Below are 27,919 nucleotides of genomic sequence, written 5' to 3' on the forward strand. Positions count from 1 at the left end.
GCGCGTGCCTGTAGTCCCAGCTAGCCACCTGGGAGGTTGAGGCAGGAGGATCGCTTGAGCCCAGGAGTTCAAGGTTGCTGTAAGCTAGGCTGATGGCACGGCACTCTAGTCTGAGCAACAGAGTGAGACTCTGTCTCAAGAAAAAAAAAAATTATTATCTTACAGTTATGGAGCTCAGAAGTTCTAAAGCAACCTCACTGGGCTAAAGTCAAGGTGCTGGCAGTGCTGGCTCCTTGTGGAAGTTCCAGGGGAGAATCTGTTTCCTTACCTCTTCCCAACTCCCAGGAGCTGCCTGTGTGCCTGGCTCCCGTCCACTCCCTCCATCTTCCCAGCTAGCAGCCAAGTATCTTCATCTGTCTCCCTACATCGACCATCACATCACTCTCTCTCTAGTGCTGACTCTTGCCTCTCTCTTATAGAAATTCTGATGACATTGGGCCCACCTGGATAATCCACGCTGCTCTCTCCACCTCAAGATCAATTATACCTGCAAAGTCCCTTTTGCCAAGGAAGGTTAACACATTCACAGGTTCTGAGGATTAGGACATGGATTAGGACATCTTTGAGGACCATTGTTCTCTCTATCACAGGTGTGAAGCCACATGACACTTTTGAGGCAAAGGATCTTTTGGAGAATGGAATGTGACCTAGTCCAGGCTACACTGGTGACTCTAGAGCAGTAGTCCGCAAACCTTTTCTGTAAAGGGTCAGATAGTAAATATTTTAGGTTTTGTGGGCCACGCAATCTGTTATAACTCCTCAACTCTGTATTGCAACATGAAAGCAGGCATAGATAACACAGACACAAAGGAGCACAGCTATGTTCCAATAAAACTTTATTTATAAAAACAGGTAGCAGGCCAAATTTGGCCCTTGAGCCATACCCCTACTCGAGGTCCCGCTAAAAAAAAAAGGATTCCATTCAACCATTAACATTGGAGTCAAGTATGCAGAAAAATTAGATTGTCTGATGAAGGAAAATAAAAAGCTACCCAGAGAGATATTAGCTTACAGATTTGGATTAATAAACGTGCCAAGGTATTTAAGGGGCCAGGAGGTGTCTTTATGATACTGAAATGCAAGCCCTAACAAACCAGACCACAGTTCACCTGCAGATGAGAACAAAGAAGCCGGCCAGGTATGGATGTTATTTAGCACCAGGTATCAGGAGAGATACCTGTGACCAGAGCTAATCGTAAAACCAGTGGACAGCTCACCAATCTCTTTACAGGTGGATACCGAGCAACAAAGTTGTCCACAGATAAAATTCTGAGCAGAATGAGTTTATAGTAAAAATTTACAAGACATACAAGGAAATAAGACACCATGGATAAAAACCAACAGAAATAACAGTGGCAAAGAATCCAGGTGTTGGAATTATCAGACACAATATTCTTTAAATCTATTAAAAATTCAAAGTCCCAGAAACATATGAAAGGATATTCTACCTCAGTAGTAACCAGAGAAATGCAAATTAAACCCTCAATAAGATACCAATTCATACTCATCAGACTGATGAAAGTGTTTTAAGTTGGGATTAGCAGTTGGGCACTAGCTGGTATGTGCATGTAACATGTGCACACCCTCCCTTCCTAGATTATACTCTAGCACAGCTCTGACACACGTATCTCACCAGATGTATACCAGAACGTTCATAGCAGTATTGTTCATGATGAAAAAAGAAAGCCTGGAAATAACCCTAATGCTCACCAATATTAAAATGGATAAATTGTATTTATACAATGCCAGACTACATAGCAGTGAAAATTAATGAACCATTTGCATCAACATGGATGAATCTCAAATATTCAACAAAAGAATCGAGCCATAGAAGAATATATAAAGTATGAGTCAGTCTATTTATACAAGTTAAAAATGTACACTTCGTTTAATGATACGTACAAAGGTGGTAAAACTAAAATGGAAGGCAAAGGAATGATTATGAAATTCAGGATAGTGGCTGCCTTGGGGAGGGGTAGGCAGCAGGGAGGCGTGATCAAGCAGGCATGATCAAGGGGTTTCTAAGGTGCCTGGTGACATACATTTTCTTAATCTGGGTAGTGAGTGTTCACTTAGCCTTCCTTAAAGTGTACATTTTATATACATTTTTGATTGTATATTTCACAAGAAATAAAATTAAATAAGGAATGATTCATAGTCCTTCTCTAACCCGTGTGTCCTGCTGCTAGAATGTCGTGTCGTTCACATTCTCAATGCCAGCTTCCTTGGCCATAGAATAAAAGGGTCCAGGTTTTCCCAGCAGTTCTTCAGGGCTGCCATACTCTACAATCTTCCCGTTGTCTAGAACCATTATCCTGAAACAAGGAATAGAGAGATCAAAATCGTAGAAAGTAACATCTCAAATCTGGGCACTTATAAGAAGAACCAGGACTAGGTGGGCGTATAGTCATACAAGGCTGCAAAGCAGTGAAAATGAATGAACCACAGCCATGTGCACTAATATGGATGAATTCCACATGTAGTATTGTACAGAGAAAATCAAGTAATAGAATGCACGCAGTACAAGTCCATTTATGTAAGCTTGTTAAAGTACACATTGTTTAAGGATAGACTGGTTTAAAATGGGAGCCTTCCCTTTGGTCAAAAAAGGAGGCCTATTCTCTCCAAACAGCTTTGTAAGATGACTGACCTTTGGATGCGACATGCCAGAGCTGGAAGGAACAGAAAGCTTCTCCTCACGCCACAGGGGCAGCAGCTGAGGCCCAGCATAGCTGGGAAGGTCTACAGCTAACAGCTGCCACTCGTGGCTTGAGCCACCATCTCCCACCCAGTGTTAATAGTTACAACACATTTTACCCTTAAGATAGTTGCCTTCACCTGTAATCCTAGCACTCAGAGAGGCCGAGGCGGGTGGATTGCTCAAGGTCAGGAGTTTGAAACCAGCCTGAGCAAGAGAGAGACCACCCCCCCCCCAGTCTCTACTAAAAATAGAAAGAAATTAATTGGCTAACTAAATATATATGTATAAAAATTAGCCGGGAACAGTGGCGCATGCCTGTAGTCCCAGCTACTCGGGAGGCTGAGGCAGGAGGATCGCTTGAGCCCAGGAGTCTGAGGTGGCTGTGAGCACGGCTGATGCCACGGCACTCTAGCCCGGGTGAGAGAGTGAGACTCTGTCTCAAAAAAAAAAAAAAAAAAGATAGTTGCCTTAACCCTGTTAGCTTTCATTAGCTTGATATAAAAATTTGGCCAAATCACTTGAAACCTCTAAGTCTCGGCTTCTTGATCAGTGAAATGAAGGTGGCACCTCACCCCTGCCGCTGTCACTGCTGCCCCAGGACTAAGCCATGGCTACCAAGCTCCGTCCCGCCCCACTCACTTGTCGCTGTCCATGATGGTGTGCAGCCGGTGGGCGATGGTGATGACCGTGCAGTGGGCGAACGCGTTCTGGATGGTCGTCTGAATGAGCTGGTCTGTCTCCAGGTCCACCGCAGCAGTGGCCTCGTCCAGGACCAGGATCTTGGATTTCCGAAGCAGAGCCCTGCCCAGGCACAGCAGCTGCCTCTGCCCTATGCTGTAGGCGTTAGAAGAGACCACGCATTACCTCCTAAGGACCCAGGAAAACTTGGGGGGGGGCGGGGGCGGGCAGTTTTCATGCTCCAGACCAGACTTTCAAAGCTCTCACTCCAAAATTCCCCTAAAAGGCTTCTGCCTCTTCAACCAGGAGTTCATTATTGTTGTGGGTGATGCTTTTCAAACTTTCCCAATTGGAAGACTCACCCCAGGTACTTAATAAATAGTATATATTTCTGGGCCCCACTCTACTCAATCTGAATAAGGAGGAGCCTGGGAATGTGCATGTTTAATAAGCACCATAGACAACTGTCATATTTAAAAAAGTTTGGGAAACACTGGCACAGGAACAGTGCTTTGCATTTGGCCACAGTGACATCTACAATTTCAAACCAACATGAATGCCACTAAGTTCACTTCAGCCGTATTTGACCTGACACCATTAATATTGGGTGACACTGCACTAGAACACCCCAGTGGCATTTCGTTGTGGCCTTAGCGAATCCATTCATTATTTTAATGTGTAATTCTAGTCTCAAGGCTAATTATTTGTTCAAGGCCTTCTGCTCTGATTAGAGGGGAAGCTATCTAATGAACATGATGTCTTGGTGTGAGATGCAATGTATGTGGCATTCGAATATGCTTGTAAAATGCAAATAGCTTTAATTTGCTAAAAGCCTATAATGAAGGCTGGACCTCTTACTTACATAAAGAAGCTTTGGGAAATGATGTGAAGGAAATATTCAGGAATTTGCTAATTGCTCTTTCCTGCTGTGGCCATTAGGGAACATATTAAACAGGGGGTGGCTAGACTAAAGTTCTGTGATTCTCTGTAAGAAAATTTCTGCAGGAGATGAGAAGTCACCCAAGATGCACTTCCAGTTTTTCTCTGTAATGTAAGACCAGAGACTCTGCAAAACAACTTAGCGTGTATCAAACTCCTACCTGGTTCAGGTGGACTTTATAGTAACAGGCTTTTAGCTGCTTTCTCCAAGCTGATTTATCCGTTGTTCACCAGAGAAATTTATGTTTTAATCCCCCACCCCAGGTCTGAAACTCAGGTCTGAAATCAAGGCATCGGTAATACCATTAAGTGTCTCCAGCATGGACCAGAGAAGGATGATTTTTGTTCTTACAAACCAGAATTGTCAAGGCCGCCATCACATCCCACCATAGTGTTCCATACGTCGCATACAGCAGGGACTGTCCTGGCACTTACTCCCACAGGTCTGCCTTCTCATTACGCTGTAAGAGCCACGAAGTCAGGGGCTGTGTCCGTGTCATTTGCCTCTGTGTCTCCAGTGCCTGGCACACAGTAGGTGCAACTACATATTTGTTGCCTTGATGTTGGAATGTTCTACATTGGCCTAAAGATGTTGAAGCCCTGCTAGTGCCTATGTTTGTTGCGGAGGGAAAGCAAAGCTGGTGGAGTTCTCTACCAGGGCTAGCAAGCGTCCCCTGGGTCCCTGATTCAGTGGGTCTGGACTGTAGTCTGGGCATTGGGAGCTTTAAAGCTTTCTGGGTGATTTTCGCTTGCAGCCTAGTTACGAATCATGGTGCTCTAGGTAGTGTTTTTCAAGTGTAATCTGCACAAAAATCACCTGGGAACCTTGCTAAAATACAGATTCTAATAGGTCTAGGGCCTGAGATTTCTGCATTTATAACAAGCTCGCAGGTGAAGCCAGAGCTTCTGGTCCATTCATTAGCTACTGAACGCTCCCTTCCTTCCCGAGCTTCAATTTGCTAATAGTCCCTTCCCTGCCATCACTGAGGCACCGGAGGCAGGAGCAAGACCTGCCCACGAGCAGCAGGCTTTGGCTGAAGACTGAACTTCAGCGTATAGAGCAGAAAACCAAATTGTTACAGGAAAAACACCTTAATGGACAGGTAAACACACAGTGAAGACCAGAAGTGAAGTGTCAACATATGTAAAAGCAAGTTGAAGAGGTAAAAAGAACTGTGAAAGCCCAGGGAGTCTTTATATTGATTTAAGGTGTTTCGACAGTGCCCAAGGACTTTGCAGACACCACACCCCACTCCTGTGCATGCCCTTTAGATCGGTGGTTCTCAGATCAGGATGCCTGACCAGCCCCGTGGGGATCCTTTAAACCTCCCATGTCCAATGGAGCCTCATACCAATTAAATCAGACTCTAGGATTGGACTAGGCACTGGGACTGTTTTAATCCTGATTGTGCACGGCTGAGAGCCTCTGCTTTCTGAGCTTATCCATAACAGTGGGCTCTGTAAGCTCACATTGTGTAATGTCACATGAGGGGTGCATTTAATAACAAAGGTTCTCAAGAGTGTCAAAGCACTTCTGCATCTGTTTTATCACGAGAACTTCACAACAGGTTCATTTCACACATTAGCGATTAGACCTGGGTAGTGACAATTCCACAGTGTCAGGCTTCACTTAACATACAGAATACGAGGAGTGGTCCCCTCACAACTTCTCACTGCCTATGGGGGAAGTAGGTTGTGAAACATTACCTGAGATTGCCACCAGCCTCTGTTACTTCATGGGACAATCCAAGTTGCAGGCCGGCCACAAACGATTTGAGGTGAGCCAGCTCCAAGGCCTTCCAAATCTCCTCATCTGAGTAGTTGTTGAAAGGGTCTAGGTTCATCCTCAGGCTTCCAGAAAACAGGATGGGGTCCTGCAAGTCAAGAGGTGAGGGGACCGTCAGGATAAATGTCAGAAAAGGACCTAGTAGTTCCTTGTGGCCAGGAGAAAGTGGATAGGACCGGCCTGAGATGGGCTCCTTAGGCAGGAAGCTGGTTGGTGGTCGCTCGGCTACAAGGCTTGTCCTCTGCAGGCTCAGAGTGGCCTCCAGCCAGGGGCCAAGCATAAGAGCAACAGGAGTCCTTGGTTTGTCTTTTTTTTTTTTTTTTTTTTTCATTCTGAGATTCATTTATGGATTTCCAAATTGCCACAGCATCTGTTAAGAAGGTGAGCAGAGGCCGGGCGCTGTGGCTCACGCCTGTAATCCTAGCTCTTGGGAGGCCGAGGCGGGCGGATTGCTCGAGGTCAGGAGTTCAAAACCAGCCTGAGCAAGAGCGAGACCCCGTCTCTACTATAAACAGAAAGAAATTAATTGGCCAACTAATATATATATAAAAAAAAATTAGCCGGGCATAGTGGCACATGCCTGTAGTCCCAGCTACCCGAGAGGCTGAGGCAGAAGGATCACTCGAGCCCAGGAGTTTGAGGTTGCTGTGAGCTAGGCTGACGCCACGGCACTCACTCTAGCCTGGGCAACAAAGTGAGACTCTGTCTCAAAAAAAAAAAAAAAAAAAAAGAAGGTGAGCAGAATGTCCCACACTCCCAAATGAAAACTCATGGGTTAGAGGTCAAGGGTTCAGAGGAGAGTAGAGAAAGGGACAGTATAGCCACAAGAGAATAATTTATTATGCTTTTGAAGAGGCTGGAGAAAAGAGTGTATCAAACTGAGCAAACATCAGACAAACCAAAACTCCCCCGAGAGGGACGTGGCTGCAGTGAGTGGAGGAGGAATGGTTCCAGCGAGGACCCAGTGCTGCCAGGGAGCGGCGAGGAGCCCATGGCAGTCCTTATTTGGAAGGGGCCAGGGAGGAAGCCGAAGGGAAGTCTTTCTTGCTGATGCACTAAGCGTTCCACATGCTGGCAGAAACCTGCAGCAAATTCCCTCCTCTATCTTTTAGCCATATCAAATGGGGAGTATAAAGCTTAATGGCTTCAAGCTTCAGTGGCAAAACAGCTAATGCTGATTGCAAAAGTATTGCAAACCATGATGGCCTATAGAAATGCTAAATAATCATCTGCTCTCTTTGACTTCTGTTGTGTTGCTGCCACCTACTGGTCAGATGCTGGCAGTCACAAGTGCATATTACAAAAAATTTCAAAACTTAATTTCTGGAAACAGTGTGTCTTAGGGAACTCGCTCAGGTATCCCAAGTAGACTGCAGAAACGGCAGTGCTAATTGAACAGACATCAAGAAGAAGATGCATGTTTCCTGCAGAACAAGCTGGCCTCCATGGCAGGTGCCCAAGCAGGTTCTGGAGTTCACCTGGGGGATGATGGTCAGCTTCCCTCGAAGGTCGTGGAGCCCAATGGAGGCGATATCTACTCCATCGATGATGATCTGGCCACCTGCAGCCTCCAAGATTCTGAAGAGGCAGTTTGTGAGGGATGACTTTCCAGCTCCTGTCCTGCCCACCACGCCAATCTGTGAATATAGGTTGCACATTAATTCAACATATAATTCTAGGGAAAAAATTATTTAGCTTGGGCATTGATAATCACAGGTGGTAAGAGGCAGTGATTGGCTGCTCCATCTCTAATATATTAAACTGATTTTGGGTTTAGGGGCCAGGGGAAAGTGTCCAGATATCAGAAAAAGATGGCTTTCTCATCCTACCTCCTAAATTGTTGCTTGCTGAGAACTACATGGACCCTCTCAACAGCTGTTGTTACAAATATTATTGGGAGTTACAGTGTCTTGTTTTGTCTTATTGTTAATCCTTGTTTAGAAATGAGGAGAAGGGAAGGATCTGGCCTGCTTCCAGGCGAGAGCCAGACCCTGAGCTGGACCTCATGTCCCTGATTTCTAGAACCTGCATCAGACCCCAAGTCTTCGGAGAACAAGAGCACCATAGGAGGGTGCCTGACTTTGCAGACCAGGAGAACTGGCTGTTCTTTCTTCAGGGACAACGCTGTACACCGCTATTCCCAACAATTCCTTCCCCAGGCCTGGCGCTCCCTCATTTCCTTCCTGACTTCCTCTCTACATGCTGTGGACCTTACAGGAAATGAGTTGTGGTCAACTGGCAGGGAGGCATCCCAGGAGCAGAGCTGGAAGCCCTGACAGCTGCAGTCTGTTTGATCCCTGGTGGAGATCCTGCCCCCTGGTGGTGGTGCTGTGTCACTACACCTCCCCAGGGCAGAGCTGAGGGTCCAGCTGCTCTCCACTGTGTCCAGCTCTTCTCTGATCCTTCACTTCACCTACCTTCTCCGTGCTCCTGATGTCACAAGTGATCCCTTTCAGCACCAGATCCAGCTCAGGCCGGTACCGCACTTGGTAGTTGTTAAACTGGATCTGGCCTTTGCTGGGCCAATCTGGCGGAGGCCTCCTCTCGGTCACCCAGGGTGCCTGGCAAGGACATAGGATGAGAAGTCCTTTATACAGTGGCAACTCAGCCAAACAGTCCTCATAGGACTCATGTCACAGAACAAGTGTCCAGCTACCTAATGGCATCTGCATTTAATAGACTGAGCTGGACCTATACTTCTGGAAAGTTCCTATCTCATTCAGTTAAAGGAACCCTATCCCAGGAGGTTGCTCTGTGGATCTCCAGAATGAAGCCACCATTTAACTTGGTGTGTTCCAACACCTGACTTCCTCCAAACCAGTTCCTATTCTAAGTTTGAAGAAACTAGGTCCTTTGAGTTAGAGCAAAGAAAACTTTAGGAGAACCATTGCAAACCCATGTGAAACATTCAGAAATAATGCAGATGAATTCTTGAAGGAGTTATATTTTTTTTTTGCCTTATCCCCGAGTTTCTCTAATTCCTCCTTACCTCATTTTCCACTTTTATGTACTCATTTATTCGCTCAACAGCCACGATGTTGGTCTCTATTTCTGACGTCATCCTCACCAGCCAGTTCAGGGTTTGTGTGATCTGCAGCAAAACCAGAAGACTGAAAATCACCTCAGGCTCAGAAACCAACTCAATTAGCCAAACTGCAAGGGCAATCCAGTGCCTACCTTGTACCCAGCACGGTGCTGGGCTGTATGGGAGAGTAAGGAAAAGGGGAAGAAAGACAATCTTTGCCTCTTTGGGGAGGGAAATAAGAGCTGTGCACTGAATGGCTGGAAAGCAATTAGGTGCTTGGCAGCATGGTGCTCACATGAAGGGCCATGTGACCTTGGAGTGGTTTGGGGCTAAAACTAGGGTTTTAGAGGCTGGCAATTGGTGGAGTGGGACCAAAATTCAGGTCTCTTGCCTGAAAGCCTAGAGCCTTTTGGGGAGGGAGTTGTGAATGGCATTCTGCAAACAGGGAAAAGCATGAGAAATGACAAAGGATGGGAAAAGGTCTTCCAAAAAGCTGCCTCCTCTCTGCTCTCACTCAACATCAGTCCCCCCCACAAGGTGGGGGCATCACATGGACCCTTGTCCTCCTATAGACCAATATACTTCAGGTGCCTCCCTGCCATTACAAGATACATCCAACCACCAGTGAAAGGACTGTCATGGTCTAGGCCAGTCTAGAGGATAGGGAATCTGTGGATTACTCAGATGCAAGCTTCTTTCAGGCAAAGACTTGAAAGGTTGCACATATTATGCAGAGGGAGTTTTTGCTGAGCAAACGGTGGCTAGAGAAAGGGAGCCACAGAATGCAGAGGACAGGATCTTGGGGATTAAGAGTAACCACTGTATGTAGGTTGAACCAGATGTAATCGCTGATGTTTGAGTGGTTTTGTTTTGGTTCCATCTAACAGTTTCGTGATTGCTTGTCTCCTGCCCTTAACTCCTGCCAGGTTAAAAAGCCTAAAAATGGTGGGGACTAAGGGACAATAACACAAGAGACCATGTGACTCTGTGACTCTGGTGACTAACAGAGTCCTTTTATGTGCTCTGGCAGGGTCTTATTGGACCTTATTAACTTCTAATGAAGACTGCACTATATAAAGCCCACTTGTGGCTATGCAAACCTCTAAAAAACTAGTTCAAAAAGATACCATGAAAGATGGTCAAATGACTCATTTACTGAAAAAATATTTATTGAACAGTTACTATAGTGCCCACTGCTGTCTTAGGTGCTAGGAAATAATCATGCCCAGCATTCATCCCCTAGTCATGCTGCAGTGCCGCAGTGAGATACATTCTATAGTCTTACCAGACTACATCTTCTTTATTAGAATTAGCTCTAATTATTCTGTGACCTAAGAAAAACAAACAGGAGGAGTTATTTATTCAAAAGGCTTTCTGATTAGGGCTATATGCTGGAGAAGAAACTTGCTTATTCTCTCTTTTGACTAGAACCAAGCAAAGAGACAGGGAACTATTCGATTGAAATATATGAAATTGTCGTCTTAAGCTCTAAGGTCAACATTTATGTCCATTTTTCTAGATGGCACTGGTGCTCACTTCTTTTTTCTTCTTTTTTTTTTTTTTCTTTTATTCCTGGTGCCCACTTAGAGTAAGGGTGTCATGAATGAAAGATGGACCCAAGGTTTGAATCTCTGTCTCCCATAGTCCCTCTGGATTTAAAAAGAAATCAAGAACATGAACTGCACAGTATAGTCCAGACTCAATTTAAAAACAAATGCATTAACATAGCCAAACCCCCAACCTTCAGACTCACATTGAGTGCATTGGACAGAACAAAGCCCACAGTGTCCCCACTTAGGGTATCTCTGTAAATAACCATCATCAAGGCTGAACAGAAGACAATCAGGTTCCCCACCAGCTCTAGGCGAACTGCAAGCCACCTGTGGGGCAACAGAAGCAGAGAGGGAGAGAGGGGTCACTGATCACTTCTTCACCTTAACCAGCAACCTTGGCACTCCTACAATATCTCAGAGGGTTTGAGTTGGTAGAACTGTGCTCTTAGGAGGAAGCTCAATTTGATTTAGGAATACCATATATTCTCCTAAAAGTCTGTTGAATTGGTTTTTGTTGAAAATAAACTGTATTTTAAAGATCCTAGCCGGGCGCGGTGGCTCACGCCTGTAATCCTAGCACTCTGGGAGGCTGAGGCGGGCGGATTGCTCGAGGTCAGGAGTTCGAAACCAGCCTGAGCAAGAGCAAGACCCCGTCTCTACTATAAATAGAAAGAAATTAATTGGCCAACTAATGTATATATATATATATAAAATTAGCTGGGCATGGTGGCGCATGCCCGTAGTCCCAGCTACTCGGGAGGCTGAGGCAGAAGGATTGCTTGAGCCCAGGAGTTTGAGGTTGCTGTGAGCTAGGCTGACGCCACGGCACTCACTCTAGCCTGGGCAACAAGCGAGACTCTGTCTCAAAAAAAAAAAAAAAAAAAAAAAAAGATCCTAAAGGAGTTTACTAAACTAAGGGAATTTTATGGTGCCATGTCTCCAAAATTGCCACATCATAAAAATCACTGAGGACAATTGTTAAAAATATAATGTTATGAATTCATGTGAAAAATTCCTGGACCCTTCCCTAGGAGATTCTGACTCAGGGGGCCAAGGATGGGGTTCAAGAATCTGCATATTTATTTATTTTTTAAAGATAGGCATTCTGTTACCCAGGTTGGAATGCAGTGATGTGATCATAGCTCACTGCAGCCTTAAACTCCTGGGCTCAAGCAATTCTCCTGCCTCAGCCTCCCAAATAGCTGGGACTACAGGTGTGCCCCAAAATACCCAGCTAATTTTTGTTTTTTTTGTTTTTTTTTTTTTTTTTTATAGATGACTTCTTCCTATATTGCCCTGGCTGGTCTCAAACTCCTGGCCTCAAGTGATCCTCCTGCCTTGGCCTCCCAAAGTGCTGAGATTACAGCTGTGAGCCACAGTGCCAGGCCAAGAATCTGCATTTTTAATGAATTCTCCAAGTGATTCTTTTGATCAGGCTGGGGAAGAAATGTTGTAGTGAATCCACATGTAAAGTTAAAAAGTAAACACTACAGGAAGGTGACGTCCCTGTGTGACTTCAGTATTTTTAAAAGGTGGAGAAGCAGCTGGGCGTGGAGTGAAGTTAGGTACATATTGATCACAGGGAGTTATACTGGGGTTTTGTAGAGAACTGAAGAATACATGTACGTAGATATAATTTATAAAAATGGACGTTTCCAAAGAATATGTATTTACATAAATTTCTATCAACAAGTCTAGCATGTGTACAAATAAATATGGTACATACTTTATAATGGGGGTCTAATAAGATTTACTTATATGCATTTTCCTTCTTAGAAAGTCTCTAAGAAACAAAATACCTTTACAGTCAAATTCCCGATCTCTCCACATTCTAAGTAACTCTGAGAATCATTAACCTGCCCTTAACACCTCAAGACACTTTGGAGACCAGTCAAGAATTTTCCTTTCCTAGGGCCGGGCGCTGTGGCTCACGCCTGTAATCCTAGCTCTCTGGGAGGCCGAGGCGGGCGGATTGCTCAAGGTCAGGAATTCAAAACCAGCCTGAGCAAGAGCGAGACCTCGTCTCTACTATAAATAGAAAGAAATTAATTGGCCAACTGATATATATATATATAAAATTAGCTGGGCATGGTGGCACATGCCTGTAGTCCCAGCTACTCGGGAGGCTGAGGCAGGAGGATTGCTTGAGCCCAGGAGTTTGAGGTTGCTGTGAGCTAGGCTGACGCCATGGCACTCACTCTAGCCTGGGCAACAAAGTGAGACTCTGTCTCAAAAAAAAAAAAAAAAAAAAGAATTTTCCTTTCCTAGAAAAGAGCGTCCTTCTCCAGGACATGGCGCTGCTTGCCAGGGTCTCATGATGCTGGAGAATAATAATGCTCAGCCTATTCAGGGATTCACCTCACAAGATGTGAGCTTCTACTTCTGACATCAGTGGTTTTACCTAAAAATCCCCAACTCTCCTCTCTCCCCAGCCTCCACTTCCTTCGCCACCCTACAAGGAGGATCGTGCCTGTGGAGAATCTCACATCCGTTCCCAGGGAAGCTCTTAGAGTGTGCATTTCACCGTGCATTTGCATGGTGCCTGGGTCACAAAATGCTCCTAAGTGTCATCTGACTTCCACCACAGCCCTGTGAGACAGGTTGTGTTCTGGCCATTGTAGAAACAAAGAAACAGAGGTCAGGGCAAGTCACCCAGTCTGGTCAACGGCAGAGCTGCCCAGGGACCCAGCCTCTGACTTCACGGCTCATGCTCTCTTCTCTCTGCATAGCATGACGAACATGTGTGGCCAGAGTGAATTCCATACCACTGGCCATGCCTGCCCTCCACGGCTAATGTCAAACATGCAGAAGTCTCACCTGTTGGAGACAATCCAGGAAAAGACACATTTCTGGTTGGTGTCAATCCCTGCCTGACTGTGATTCAGAAATCGCTGCTGGTGCTCAAAGGCGCGGATAACGGGCAAACCTGACACAGTCTCACTGAAGTGAGAGTAGATTGGGGACTTGGTGACAGAGTCCAGACGTCTCAGCTGGCGGGAAGTGGCCACATAAAACATCTGGACACAAAAGTAACAAGCCAGTTAGTCCCACAATCACCCTGCATACGCCATACCTCCTCCTTCCTGGCCGTGACCCAATGTTCTTCACCTTGATGGGCACAGCCCAAGTCTGAACAGGACAAAAGCCTGCGGCATCACATCTGGCTGGAAGAATGATGGGCGAGACCAGAAGGAAGAGAACAATGGGAAGAAGAGGGTTTGGTGGGGAGCAGAGGAGGATGAAAGTGAGGAGACTATAGCACAGCCTTAGAGGCTCAAATTTCCAAACCACGTGAGGAGTTTTGCCAGCCTAACCCATATCCGCCCCCCCAAATCTGCATGTTCCCCCCAGGATAGTTTCTGTACTGGCTAGAGAAATGGTCTCCAAAGGAATCTCGTAAAGACAGCTGGGACTGCAGGGGTGAGGTGTGAAGTAGAGCGGGCAGGAAATGGTGAGAACCAGCATGCTGAGGGGTGAGTAAAAACTGGAGAACAGAGAAGTCAGTTAAGTGACCAAAACTGTGCCGCTGTGGTGTGTGAAGGTAAAGATGGTTCTGGAGGGTGTGAGAATGGGAACTGGCTGGAGTGGAGGGCAGGCAGAACCCCTGCGGTCTAGGGCAAGGCTTAGGAACAGGTTAGGGGTGCTACTAGATTCTGTAGGGACTTGCCAAAACCATGGGCAGGCTGCGCACTTGAGAGTCAGAAATAAAATGTTATACACAGAAGTTTCCTCAAATAATCCTGCTTATTTGTCGGTTTGTTAGTAACAGCCAAAGGCTGTTATGGAGAGGCCATGGTACCTGAGGAACTCCACACAAACACCAGGGGAGCCACTTTACCACAGGCCACAAGGCCACGAAGCCCCGACCATGACTGTCAAGACCACAAGCCCTGACAATCTTTGTGATTGTTCCCCCTACATGAATAGGTCCTCATGAAAGCAACTTGTTGGACAAAGGTTCTCCCCACAGCTTCCCCTCCCTCATGATTTTTATTATGAGCATGGGGTTCCTTCCACTGGTTCAGTTTCTCTGTGAGGCATGGCTCTCAAGCTACATGTTCCCTCAGAGAATACACTGGAATTGAGCCTAAACCATCCACAGACACTCCAGTGAAACTGGAATTGCCCTGACATGAAAAGAAAGTGAAGTGTCTCTCCCGCTAAGAGACCTCCCCAGGTAGATATGGTGACTGAAGGTCAACTGAAGAAGAAGCCATAGCATGACCTTCTGGAATGGACCTAACCATTGTGAGGGGTTCTCATGGAGCTGCCAGACTTTGTCCAGAGCCAATCTCAAAGCAGTCTTAGATCCAAACATAAATCTGTCCCACTTGAGCTTCTGGGTGGGCATTAGTTAAGGTGAGGTTTGCTGTGAACACTACACCAATTAGTGCTGACACTTCAGCTTCCAACAGTGGCCTGTTGGCTCCTTGGAACATCAACACATGATTACATGGCAAAAACGCTGGGGAGGAGTGAGTGACGAGCAGTAAACAACAGGGAAGATTCTCAGGAAGGAGTCTGGGCTTTTATAAGCAGAGAGGAAGGAAGACCTAGCCATTTCCAAACCTACCTGAACAGCCACATAAATAATGCCAAGAGGAATGATGACAACAGTGAAGACAGGGGTGGCCAAGCAGATCATGACGAGGGTGCTAATTATCCCCAGGAAGCATAACATCCAGCTGCGAAAGGACATAGGGAGGTTGTCATCCACTGTGGAAATATCCTAGGAATACAAGCAGGAGAGATGATGAGCCAAGGTCTTCCTAAGGTACTTTACCTCTTCCTGATTCCAGCAGGGAAGCTGTTCTATTCTGTGTGTTCCCAGTAACTCCTGCATTTCATAATTTCATGATATTCCTTTGCAATAGACTGGACTGCTCACTCCAATAACCAATCACATTTCTGTAATTTCTTCATTTTTTAAAATACCTCCAAATAGATATGGCAGTCATCTTTCACCATTTTCAATAGATTTGGTAAAGGTTGTCATTCCTTTCTGCGAAATTCCCATTTGTCAAATTTATTAAACCATTCATAATCATTGTAAGCTAATAGAGCCTTACAGGTAAATCCTTCTCCCATAACCAAGCCAGTTCAGTCATTTTAACACAGGTCCTAAATTCCATTGAATATCTGGACGGAAACTGGCATACAACACGCATTCAAGAAACATTTGTTCAAAGGCTCTAGTCAACAAGCCCTGTCACCCACCCTTGACTGAAGCACCATCCTATACCCAGGAAGTTGTTTCCTCTGCCAAGCAGATAGCTTCAAGGGGAAGGCAGGTGGTAATGGACGTGAGCCCTGTCTGGGCAGTGTTCCAACCAAGGAATACAGAGGTGCCAGACAGGTCTTTCTGTCATATTGCCTTCATGTAATGTGGAACAAATGAGAAAATTAATGAATGGATGGATGGTTTGGGGCACACTCAGGAAGTCTGGCTTATATTTTGGGTTGCCTTTGCCTATTCTAGGGTTAGCAATATGTGAGTCCAAATTATCTCTGGAGTTTCCCAAACTGGGTCAGGGATAATAGTCTTCCAAGAGAGAGCTCCAAATCATGAAGGATTCCTGACTCTTATCTACGTTTCCCAAAGTCACATCAGAATGCAAATAATTATGTCCAGAATTGGCAGAGAAATCCTTACCAGTTATCAGTTCCCTACAGGTTACTTGTAACCCTTACCTGGCATGGATTCTCCATCTTCCTTTCCTCTGCTCCGTCTCCTCTTAAGGACTCATCCATTGATCCCTTAGATCCCCCTGATAGGTCTGAGCCACCTCTCGCATGAAACTTACTATATATAATTAATGGCAGTTTCTTTTTTCATGCAAAAGTAGTCATCAAAGTATGACTATTGCCTAAGTAACTCACAGGAGAACCTCTGTGTTCTCTTTTCCAGAAGATTATATATATATTATAACATGGGGAAAGACTGTGCAATCTTTGCAAAATTCCTGTGAGAAATTTCCCCATCCAAAATTGTGCCAAGAACCCAGTGAAGTCGTCCCCAGTGACATCATGCCCACCATTTCTGCCCCAGAGAAAGGTGACAAATAGGACCTGCCTACTTTTGAAGCAGTTACTGACCCCAGGATCTGGCTGTGGGCTGTAAGCTACACTTTCTGTGTTTGCCCCAGACCAAACACATAAGGGTCCACAGCTGCTCAAACTTTTTTTTTAATGTGCTGACCACAAGCAGAGGACTATACACTGTGCTGATAATAGCTGAATATCATTCAGAATTGCCTGTTCTCTGCCTCTGTGCCTGAAACCTCGGTCTGGCCCATGGAAAAGAACCATCTATGATTTTTGCATTCATCAAGTGCTCCAGTGCCCAGTATAGTTCTTGGCTCACAGAAAGTGCTCAATAAATGTTGTTGAAAGTCTGAATGAATGCCAAGGGTTCCAGGATGGAAACAATGTTTGAGAACCTGGTTAAAATCACAGGTGGCTCTCTTCTATAATCCAGACCTAATTCACTGATTCTTAAAGCATTAAAGATGGAAGTTTCAGGAATGAAGGCAGAGACCAAGCAAAGGGTTATCCTACTATTGTTTGTATTCTCTGTCGCGGACAGTGACAGTACTTTTATTTATGTTCTTCCCTCTGCAGAATAATCCTTCCCACACTGCTCTACTGCCCCCCATCCCCACCCTTTACCATCAACCTGGCTTACTTCTATGACTTACCTCAAGTCCCACCTTTTCTGACATTTCCTACCATAAGGCACTCAGGCTGAGCTAGTACCTCTTTTCTGTCATTCCTTTGGACTCCCAGAACACCTCTGAACACACTGTTGTTACTGATTTTACCATATTCTATTATAATCCTTCATTTGCTTGGCTGTCTTCTTCACTAGATGGCGAGCTACTTGAAGGGCCAGCGCTGTTCATCCCTGTATCCCCAGAATCTTTGGGAGCCTACAGGAGGTACTCAAGAAACATTTGCATGCTAACTGGACAAGAACTAGAACTGAACGGTGTTGTCCAGGGGGACATGAGAATCCCTCCCGCATCAGAAATAGAAATACCCTCAGCGTATGAACACACCACCTTACAGCCCTTGAGATACTTACACCAGCAAACCTGTTCACGATCCGGCCTATGGGTGTTGTGTCAAAAAAACTCATGGGTGCTCGAAGGATATTGTTTAGCAGTTGCTTGTGCAAGATGTTTGATGCATGGGTGGAACCATGGACACTCCAGAGAGTTGCTACTAACACACATATCCCTAGAAATAAAACCAGTTTTGTCAGCACCACGCACAGAGATCCCTGAGGGCTTGTGCCCAGGACATTATGGCAAATGTTTTCCTGAGTCCTGCAGAAGTACAGGTCTAGACAGTTTCTATGAGATGGCTGCGGTGGCCATCAGGCATACCTTGCGTTGCTCCTAGAACTCCATAGACTCCAATTCTCATGTCTCTCTGAGAGGCTGGGTAGTTAGTACTGTTGAAGATTTTAGAGTCACTGGTCCAAGCACTGAGCCAGAGGTTGGATCCAATAAAAGCCACAGAATTCATCATGAAGCCAAAGATGACGAAGAATATTGAACACAATCCCATTGCTTGTAGGTACTTCAGGTAGACAGACAACTTCACCTGCAAAGCCCCCACCTCAATGTTAGAACTCCCTAACGGCTTTTGATGAGGAATTACCTAAAATGCCAATCACAGGGAGAAGCAGAGTGCCCTGGAGATGTGAGTTTCAGGTAGCAAAATCTGATAGTCTGTGATAGTCTGCACTAGGCCAGGATGGATAATAGATTAACGCTGAAATACAGTGCAGGGTAATTAATGAGGTTATTAATGAGCTTCTAGAGACAATTAAGAAGGGAAGATATAGAAACAGGGTGGGGCAAGCAAGGTGCAGTGGTGGGTGCCTATAATTAGCTACTTGGGAGACTGAGGTGAGAGGATCGTTTGAGGGCAGGAGTTCAAGAGCAGCCTGGGCAACATAGTGAGACCCCTAGTGAGTCTGTAAAAACAAAACAAAACAAAACAAAACAAAACAAAACAAAACAAAAAAACAAACCAGCATGGGACAAATGATGAGGTTATACTGCAGACCTTAGAATTGGTGGTTTTAAGTTTAGTTAATTTGAATCATGTGCTCTGGGTCTGATATATTAGTGCTCCCTGGTGCCCAGAATGGCATCTCAAAGCAGTTTTGTTGTTCTCCACACAGTGGAATGGAATCACACACTCATGGAGTGTGGGATGAGGATATTCACAGGAAACATGTCATACTTCATGGAAATATGATTTGATAGAAAGCCCACAGCTTCTGCTAACATTTTAATAATGAATTTGAAGATTTGCAAAGGTCATAGGACATATTGCTCCTATAGATATGTATTCAAGTTTCATCTAATTTTAAAATTTCTGGATTCCAAGCCTTATGTTACCTCAAATGCTACTTTTTTTGGTAGTGCTCACCTTTCCAGTTTCTATGAATTCCTTCTTAATCAGTTTTTGTCCTTTCACTAGTTCTTCTTCTTCCTTTGGGACGTTACCATTCCGAGTTTTCAAGGAGTTTCTCAGGGACTTCGGATGCCTGCCACTGGACCTAGACCTGAGAGATCGAGAGAGGGACGCTTCCCTGAGCATGCAGATATTGGTGGAGGGTTGTCTTACAAGTGAATGTCACAACCACTCAGCTGGCATCGAAGCACATTTCGGGGCAGATGGCCACGGGAAACTGACACAACCCCAACCCTTCCCCTTATCCATACAAGGAACCAAAGGAGGAGCTGGGCGTGTCCAAGATGCCCACTCTCTCAGGAAAAGCCTATGGGGAAAAAGATCAAGATCAAGTAGAAACGTGGAAGTGATGGGGAATGCCAGCTGAACAGGCGACCAACCTGAGGCTAAGTGTTCGACGAAAGCTGTTCTCTCTTTTCATGGTCAAGGAGGCCGCATCTTCAGGGATTTCTTCCACACTGGATATTAGCCCATAGTCATCATCTTCTTCTCCTTCACTGCCATCATTAACTAGGGAGGCACAGGAGAGGTCAGGGAAATAGCTGCATAGAGCGCGAACGGCCCAACAAACAGAGAAGCCTTCTCTCATCTCGCTAGCTTCAGCAAGGGACGCCGGGTGCACACACAGGCTGGGCTATTTTACTCCATAAATATTAGTTGTGAGTACATCTTCTTATTGAGAAATACCAGGATAAAGAAGAGATGGGTTCCTATTCCACAGGAAGATAAAATGGTCAAAAAGGAGAAGAGCAGTCCCAGAAACTTCTAAGTTCCTTTGGAGCATGAAAGAACTTTTAAGGATTACGGGAGACAGAAGAGTCACCATTCCCAGAACTGACTAAAGAGGTGATTGTAAATCAAAAATGCTCATCATGAAGTTCAAATAATTTAATGAATTTATAATTAAAAGCATTTATGAGACATCTCTTGAAAATAAAATAATAAAATGCAAAATGAGATGGGACATCAGTGGGAATGGCAGAATAGGGACCTCCAGAGATCCACTTCTCCATAAAAGAAATGAGAATACTGGCAAAAAATTATCAAATTTGATAATTTGATAATTTTGTGCCAGTAGCCATGTAAACCAGCTGTAGCCAGGAAAACCAGCAGCCTAGAAGCCACTGGAGCAGGGAGAGTGGGTTTGCAATTTTCCCCAAGCCCCATTCCTAGAGAATTGCCATAACCTCAGCAGTCTGGAAGTCCCTGGAAAAGCCCATCCACAGGGCCTGTTCTGTTTGGCCTAACCTGGAGCTAGCGCAAACCATCAGCAGCGGTCGTGCAATATCACAGCTGCCTGAGGTGGTGATAACAGTTGAGGCAAGTCATAAGCCAACCAAAAACTTCAAAGGAAAAGCTGGAAAATAAGATGGCCACAGGAGGCTTTGATAACTCTGATAAATTCCTGGAAATCTAGAATGCCACACGCATGTGGAGGGCTAGGCATGAGCCCAGAAAAGACTGGAGAAGGCCCTAATCTCTCACTTCCGGCTGACCATGTGGCTCTGTATAAGCCGGAAGCAAAGGCGAAGGCAGGGATGTAAATTTCTGGATTGTTGAAGGCATACTCTCTGCCCTCTCACCCCCTCACCCCCTCACCCCTGCCACAGAGCCTCTTGGCAAAGACTGAGACTTACTGTTCCAAGCACTTACGGACACGTCTATCCGATCATTAGCTGACCGCTAAGGCAACCAAGCAGAGACTTCAGTGGCCATGCATGACAAAGAACAGAGACTTCACAGAATTCATTCAGAAAACTAAACAAACGTGAGGAACAACCACCACAAATAGTAGCAACAAAGACTGCCAGAAAACACCAGAAACTAGCAGAGAGGCCTCGAACAGATCCTGGCCTAGCACCTTAGGACGGAACCAATCCTTCTGACACCTTCATCTTGCCCTTCTGGCCTCCAGAAGTGTGAGACAATAAATTTCTCCTGTTGAAGCCGTCCAGTTTGGGTGCTTTGTTACAGCAGCTAATACACGGAACCAATGTCAAGGCAGCTCACCTCGCCCTCCTGCCCTTCTCTTGATCCCACCAAATTCCACAACACAACACAGAGCTCAGCTCTGGGGCTTACAAAACTTCTCAGAAATGTCCTCTCAATGTTCACCAGAACAAAGGCTTACTGGGCTGGGTTGCAAACTATCCTTTGTACACAAAAGATAGGATTCTTCGAAAGGGGCCATCCACCTGTGGAGGTTTATAACAGAATCCTGAAACTCAGATCCAAGCAAATCAGAAAAAAAGTGTTTAGAATTAGCATAAGAAGGGCTGGGCGTGGTGGCTCACACCTGTAATCCTAGCATTCTGGGAGGCTGAGGTGGGAGGATCACTTGAAGTCAGAAATTTGAGACCAGCCTCAGCAAGAGCGAGATCCCGTCTCTACTATAAATAGAAAGAAATTAGCTGGACAACTAAAAGTATATATATAAAAAATTAGCCGGGCATGGTGGCGCATGCCTGTAGTCCCAGCTACTCGGGAGGCTGAGGCAGGATTGCTTGAGCCTAGGACTTTCAGGTTGCTGTGAGCTAGGCTGACGCCATGGCACTGTAGTCCAGGCAACAGACTGAGACTCTGTCTCAAATGAAAAAAAAAAAAAAAAAAAAGAAGAATTAGCATAAGAAAACTGCCAGGTTTTGTGATGTGCTTGGCTGAGCAATGACTCAGAAGATCTAGGATTAGACATTGTCCTTTGCTTGGGAACTTCACATCCCATTCCAGGAAGGTGCTTTTTGGTTTTTCCAGGCCAGTACCTAGAGCAAATAAAGGCTGGTAAAAAGCTTTGATTCCTTTCCTTCTGCCGATCCCTGATCCCCCTGCCCCACCCTCCGGGCCTGGCTCCCAGTCTGTATCACCCATATTGTCCTGTTTTTCCTTCCTGCCCTGTCCTGCCAAAGCTTGCAGACTTCCAGTATAGACTTTTCTTTCACACTTTTGTGCTCCCAGTGTGGTTTTAAATATGCTTCCACTCTGTTTCTGGAATGTCCCTGCACCCTCCTGAATGTCCTGACCTCCTGCTGGTGACCACCACCTGAAGCTGCTAACCGTGTGTCTATGCACAAGACTCTTGCTGGCAGGTCCTTAGAAAGGGCCACAGTAAACAGGGCTCCATGTTGACTGGAGCTAACTGGTGAATCCAAGGTGGTGACATTAAGGTCTATTCCTATGGTATACTGTGAGACTGTGCAACTGTCATGATTTTTTTTTTTTGGTTCAAACACCCAGTGGTTTTCAGTATATTTATCAAGATTCCTTTCTTAGGACTTACCAAGAATTTAGAGTACACTATTGATGCCAACTTTCCAGGAACTAGTTTTAATGGATTTGAAGTAGTTGAGGGGTCACGTGTGACTAGAGTCAACAGAAGCATGGCGTTCCTGAAAGAGGGACCTGTGACTCTGGTGCTCCTCCCACAGGGTTCCTAACCCAAACCTTCAGGCGCACCCTTCTAAAAGGTGTTCTTTGATTGCATGTCAGACACCAGATGAACAAGAGGAGCCACCAGTGTGGCTCAGGCAGAGAGTTTCAATTTCTGTGTTTCTTTATAGAGACACAGAACACGGAAGGCAGAGTTTGAATCTCTGAATTATTCATTTCCAAGTCTAGTTCACTGGATACTGAACAATTCAAGGAGGCAGACGTGGGTTTACCATTTCCACCCATGCCCCAAGTTCTATCCTGTTCCAACCCTCCTTACATACCTGTGGCTTCTCCTTCAGGATTCGCATGTTTTAGGAATGTCTTTAGATTCTTAGCAAACACTCCTTTCTTTGCCAACAGAGCACTGTAGGATCCTTTCTCCAACATGGTGCCATTCCCCAGAACCACAATCTCATCCACTTGAGGAAGAAAGTGAATGCTATGTGTAACCAAGACTCGAGTCTGTAAAAATAACAGTAAGTTGTGTTAACTACCCTATGTCCACCCTCTTCCTTGGCTCACTCAAAAGAGGAAAACAGGCATGTTAGTTCACTCTGGGGCTTTGCTTCAAAATGTGACCCTGAGCACTTGGCCTATTTTACTTCTTTTCCTTCCCAGAACCTCATCTCAAAACCCCACTCTATGTGTGAGATGAGGCCCTCATCACCGCAGATCCACTCAGTTATTTTCCTGTAGTGACGATGAGGTTTGCCCTGCACACATTCTCCTCCACATTCCTGGGTAGCCAATGGCTGAGCTTAGGAATATCATCTGAGATCAAAGCCCATAAATATGACAAATGTATACAAAACTCACTAAATAGCGAGCTAACTGCCCCTTTCACTTGATTGAATGAACATGACCTGCCCAGATTCTTTCCGCGTGTTAGAAACATCTTGGGATGAGAATGTTTCTCCCTGGTGTCAGAAACTTGGCATCCCCTGTATTCCTGTCTACCTACTCCTGAGACAGGAGCTCCACTCAAAGACAAACACTTACGGGTCAGTAATGAGGTTCAGTTGGGGACTGTGGGCTTGAGATGGGCTTCTGGAGACAGAACCTAAGCCCACTGCCTTTGCTCACAGTGCCAGAGACACTAGGCCCCTCTTATCTGGAATATCTAGGAAATGTTCATCTCTTAAGTATCAGTTCAAAACAAAAAAAAAAGTATCAGTTCAAAGCCAACTCTTCTGGTACATTTCCTCAGCACCATGCAAGACTTAGGCATTCCTCCAAAGTTTCTACCATAGTGTGTATAGACTACTATTAAAATAGCTCCTGTATTCTAATATTATTATTTGCTTTTCTGTATGTCTTCCTATTAGACTTTAAGTTACTTGAGAGCAAGGACTAGACTTTTCCACCTATGCATGCCCATTCTTTGCAACGAACCCAGAACAGGGTGGGTATTCAAGTTCATGAATGAGTGAAACCGAAAAGGCCTTGAGGACCAAAGCCAGGACCAGGAACAGGATGGAGAGTGAGTTCCTGCTGATCAGGCAAAGGACTTCAGGGGACAGCTTCAGGGGACAGGGGACAGCATCCCAGGTCTCATCAACTCTGCCATCCTCTGATTACCAGTGCTCAAGATATCTTGAAGGAACAGGCCAAATTCAGTTGGGGTCTCACTGCTCAGTGCCAAGAGAAATGCTGTTATTGACAGGGGCTCTATCAGCCCCTCTCTGACTCAGCCTGCTGTATCAGGACAAGCACAACAATTTGCCCATGGTAAGGGAAGCTTATTCTCCACCTACAACCAGCTCTAGTGACTTGCTCTGGCCACTTTACCTATACCATCTGACAGAGGCATTGCGAGAATCAAATGGGATTATGCAGCTAAAATGCTTAGCACAGGCCTGGGACATACTGAATACTAAGTAAGCATTAGGTATTATCTCTATGTTCAGATTGAATCACCCTGTCCAGGCCTAGTTTTCTCATATCCTGCAAGGGTTCCAAGGAAAGTGTCTTCTTAGAACATAGCTCTAATATCTGCAAGATGACCTGTGTCCCACCAGCAAGGTGAATTGTTGGGTCCTCTGGAGTGTTTTCTGACACCAGTCAATTCTGTGACACCCGTTAGGTGTCCAACAATTCAATTCAATTCTGAAACTAACTACCTGGAATTACTGCAGACCCCAGACCTTAAGGGCTCAGTCCCATCAGACTGCCCCCACTTCAGATGCCAGCAGCAAGTCTAGGGTTGCCCATACTTCTGACCAGCTGGCTATAAATGTGGGGGTTTCCACGACCCCCCTGTCAGGTTCCATAATTTGCTAGAATGGCTCACAGATCTCAGGGAAACACTTCCCTTGTGTCTACAGGTTACTGTAAAGGACACAGCTCAGGAACAGCCAAGGAAGAGACAGATGCACAGGGTAGGTAAGGCAAGGGGAGGTAGGGAGCTACCACGCCCTCTCCACCTGCACCACCTCCCAGCACCTTGCTGTGTTCACCATCCTGGAAGCTTGCCAAATCTCATTGTTCAAGGGTTTTTATAACTCAGCCTCCAGTCCCCTTCCCTACCTAGAGATAGGCTAGATAGGGCTGAAGGTTCCAACCCTCTAATCACTTGGTCTTTCAGCCCCACACTGAGACTGTCTAGTCATCTCATTAGCATAAACTCAGTTGTGATCCAAAGGGTCTCATTATAAATAACAAAAGACACTCCCATCACTCAGGAAATTCCAAGAGTTTTAGGAGCCTGTGCAGGAACTGGAGACAAAAACCAAGTATATTTCTTATTATAACCACAGGTCCCAAAGTGCTTTTTATCATAAGTGATCATCCTAAAAATCTCAATGTCAGAGCTACAGAATAGGTGTCAAATTGGCCAGTTCCTGCACGAGCCATGACCTCACGACAGGAGTCTCCATGAGGTCGTCTCCTAGGAGACTAGTCTGACCTGGTGTCTCCTAAGGAGCCCAGGTAGCATGTGAATAAGGGACTTTGCTTCCACAGCTGTCCTGAGGGATGTGTGTGGTCCCCACCTCGCCCTCCCACCCCCATGCTCATGTCTTCATCATTTTAAAGGATTTCTCACCTTGCCTTTCAATAGGCCATTAGGGCCCAAGACCTTATTAAAAATATGTTTTCCCACATGAGCATCCACAGCAGACAGAGGATCATCCAGAAGATAGATATCTGAATTTTGATAGGTAGCTCTGGCCAGGCTGATCCGCTGCTTCTGGCCCCCGCTGAGATTTATACCCTAAAGAGGAAAATAATTTCTATTAAGCACGATTACCTAGTCTCACCTTTGCAGACTCTAATAAAGAGGAAGTAAAAGGAAGAAATTTGCCTCAATAAATTGTCAAAGGCTTAAAACTCTTACAAATAAATAACTTACATTCGAATAAATAACTTAAGGCTCCATAATTAAAGATACGCCCAACTTACAATTTCCTATCATATAATTTACTTATTTAATATCTTTGTTGTTTCTCACTCCGTAAGAATGTAAAGCTGTACCAGGGCAGACGTTTTCTCTCTTTTTCTCAAGGATATAACTCCAGCACTTAAAATAGTGTCTGTCACATAACAGGTACTCAATAGATACATGCTGAATTAATGAACAAAATCACTCAGGGGCTGTATCTACACTAATCTTCTACCATGTCAAGATTCTTGTCCCCAAAAGATTGCTATATTCATTTTTAGCAATGGGGAGGAAGGATGAAAACAGTCTAAATACGTAGGATCTTTATTTAGAGATTTCCAAATAAATTATGTTATATCTATGCAATAAATACAATATAGTCATTAGAAGTCTTTTTTAAGAAAGGCATTTAAAAACATGAGAAAATAATTCACAATAAATGTATGAGTGTTTGAAGCAGATTAGTAGAATCCTCCTCTGGCCTCACTGGTCTACAGAAGTTGTATCAGGATGCCTAGGCTTTGGCCCCACTTCTGCCCTGCCCACTGTGAGATCAACCTTGGGCCAGGTGCTATTAACTTAGCCTCTCGGGTCCTTTGCTTCATCATCTTTGATTTAAATTGCATAATTCCTATATTTCTTTCCAGGTACAAAGCTTAAAACTTCTGAATTATTTCCACAGAAAACTGTGGCCAGTTAGTGCAAACACATGTCTGTTCCAAACATGACTACCTAAATTGGTCTTCTATTTCACTCCCATGTACTTCTGTACCATTGTCCTCACTTTTTCTCTTTCAATATTTCTTTACCCTTCAAGATCTCTTGTTATCCCCAGTACCTTCTCTCCAATTTCAGCCAGATCTCCTCCAGGCAACATTTCCAAGTCTGGGAGGAGAGCACAGGCCTCCAGAACTTGCTGGTACCTCTTTTCATTCAACTCTGATCCAAAAAGGATGTTGTCCTTTATGGTGCCATTCTGAATCCAAGACTGCTGTGGGACATAGGCAATAGTACCCTGGAAGGAAAAGGATCAGACCACATTACAGTTGTGTCTCCAGAAATGCAGGATTGAAGGATGGGGTGGCTGGAGGGAGGAGGAACAAATGGATCTTAGATTTGAAGAACTGTATGTCAGGATAACTGAGGATCTGATATTTATTAATGTGCTTGTATTTGTACTTTACAAGCACTTTATAAGCACATTACAATGTTGCACTGACCAAGGATAAAGAGCCAATGTCCTATTCACCGTTTAAAGTTCTCTTTTTTGTGTGTGTGACTATCACTTTCTAGCCACAATCCTAAAAATCAGAAGATGAATGCACGTGCTGCTTCTAGAACAAGGTTTTAGTCAAACCCAAGTTTGACTGTCCTAGTTTACTAGGACCAACAGAGTGCTAACACTGATAAGAGAAATGGTGTAGATGACATATTAGGAAGAATTAAGAGGTTAAAATTAGAATGTCAGGGTAATACATGAAACAGATCATATCCAAAGAGAGATGGAGACTGACAAATGCCTGTGCTTGCAGAACTCAGTTATTAAGTAGCAAGAAAAACCTTCCTCAAAGGAATTAAGAGACAGAGATAAATTTGTAGATCTGTTTTGCTATATGCATATATTTTTAAATGCAACTTAGCCCTTTAGTGATTGGTAAATCAGGGAATGAAATCAATATATTGTGGAAGAGAAGATAGTTCTTAAAATTTTCCAAGTGGGTCAATATAAAGCAATCACGGGAAGCTTCCTCATAATTAAAAAGAAAGTTTTAGTAATATATGCAGATCTTAAGAAAAAAGCTGAAGATCTATAGACATGCTTCTTTTTGATATAAGTAGTGGCTGGTTTAATGATTCAAAAATAATTATAATTTTCCCTAAATTTGGCTCTCAGGAAAAGTTTGAAGTGCTGATGAAGATGTCCATGAAAATATTTTCCTCC

General features: G+C 44.8%; 1 protein-coding gene across 1 annotated transcript in view; it reads right to left on the reverse strand.

Moving 5' to 3' along the window:
- Positions 1-819: 819 nt before the first annotated feature.
- Positions 820-27,919, reverse strand: part of ABCC2 (ATP binding cassette subfamily C member 2) — a 55,612-nt gene continuing 28,512 nt past the window's right edge. The window contains exons 17-32 of the mRNA XM_012768340.2: positions 26,816-26,992; positions 25,642-25,809; positions 22,880-23,060; positions 19,553-19,682; positions 19,128-19,263; positions 18,071-18,290; positions 17,767-17,921; positions 15,256-15,411; positions 13,500-13,699; positions 10,883-11,009; positions 9,094-9,195; positions 8,522-8,665; positions 7,583-7,741; positions 6,026-6,192; positions 3,341-3,535; positions 820-2,315 (exon numbers count right to left, since the gene is read on the reverse strand). Of these exons, the coding sequence (XP_012623794.1) occupies positions 2,186-2,315; positions 3,341-3,535; positions 6,026-6,192; positions 7,583-7,741; positions 8,522-8,665; positions 9,094-9,195; positions 10,883-11,009; positions 13,500-13,699; positions 15,256-15,411; positions 17,767-17,921; positions 18,071-18,290; positions 19,128-19,263; positions 19,553-19,682; positions 22,880-23,060; positions 25,642-25,809; positions 26,816-26,992 (2,547 nt within the window). The 3' untranslated portion in view covers positions 820-2,185. The remainder of the gene's footprint in view (positions 2,316-3,340; positions 3,536-6,025; positions 6,193-7,582; positions 7,742-8,521; positions 8,666-9,093; positions 9,196-10,882; positions 11,010-13,499; positions 13,700-15,255; positions 15,412-17,766; positions 17,922-18,070; positions 18,291-19,127; positions 19,264-19,552; positions 19,683-22,879; positions 23,061-25,641; positions 25,810-26,815; positions 26,993-27,919) is intronic.

Source organism: Microcebus murinus, chromosome 14 (assembly GCF_040939455.1).
Source record: "Microcebus murinus isolate Inina chromosome 14, M.murinus_Inina_mat1.0, whole genome shotgun sequence".
NCBI lineage: Eukaryota > Metazoa > Chordata > Mammalia > Primates > Cheirogaleidae > Microcebus > Microcebus murinus.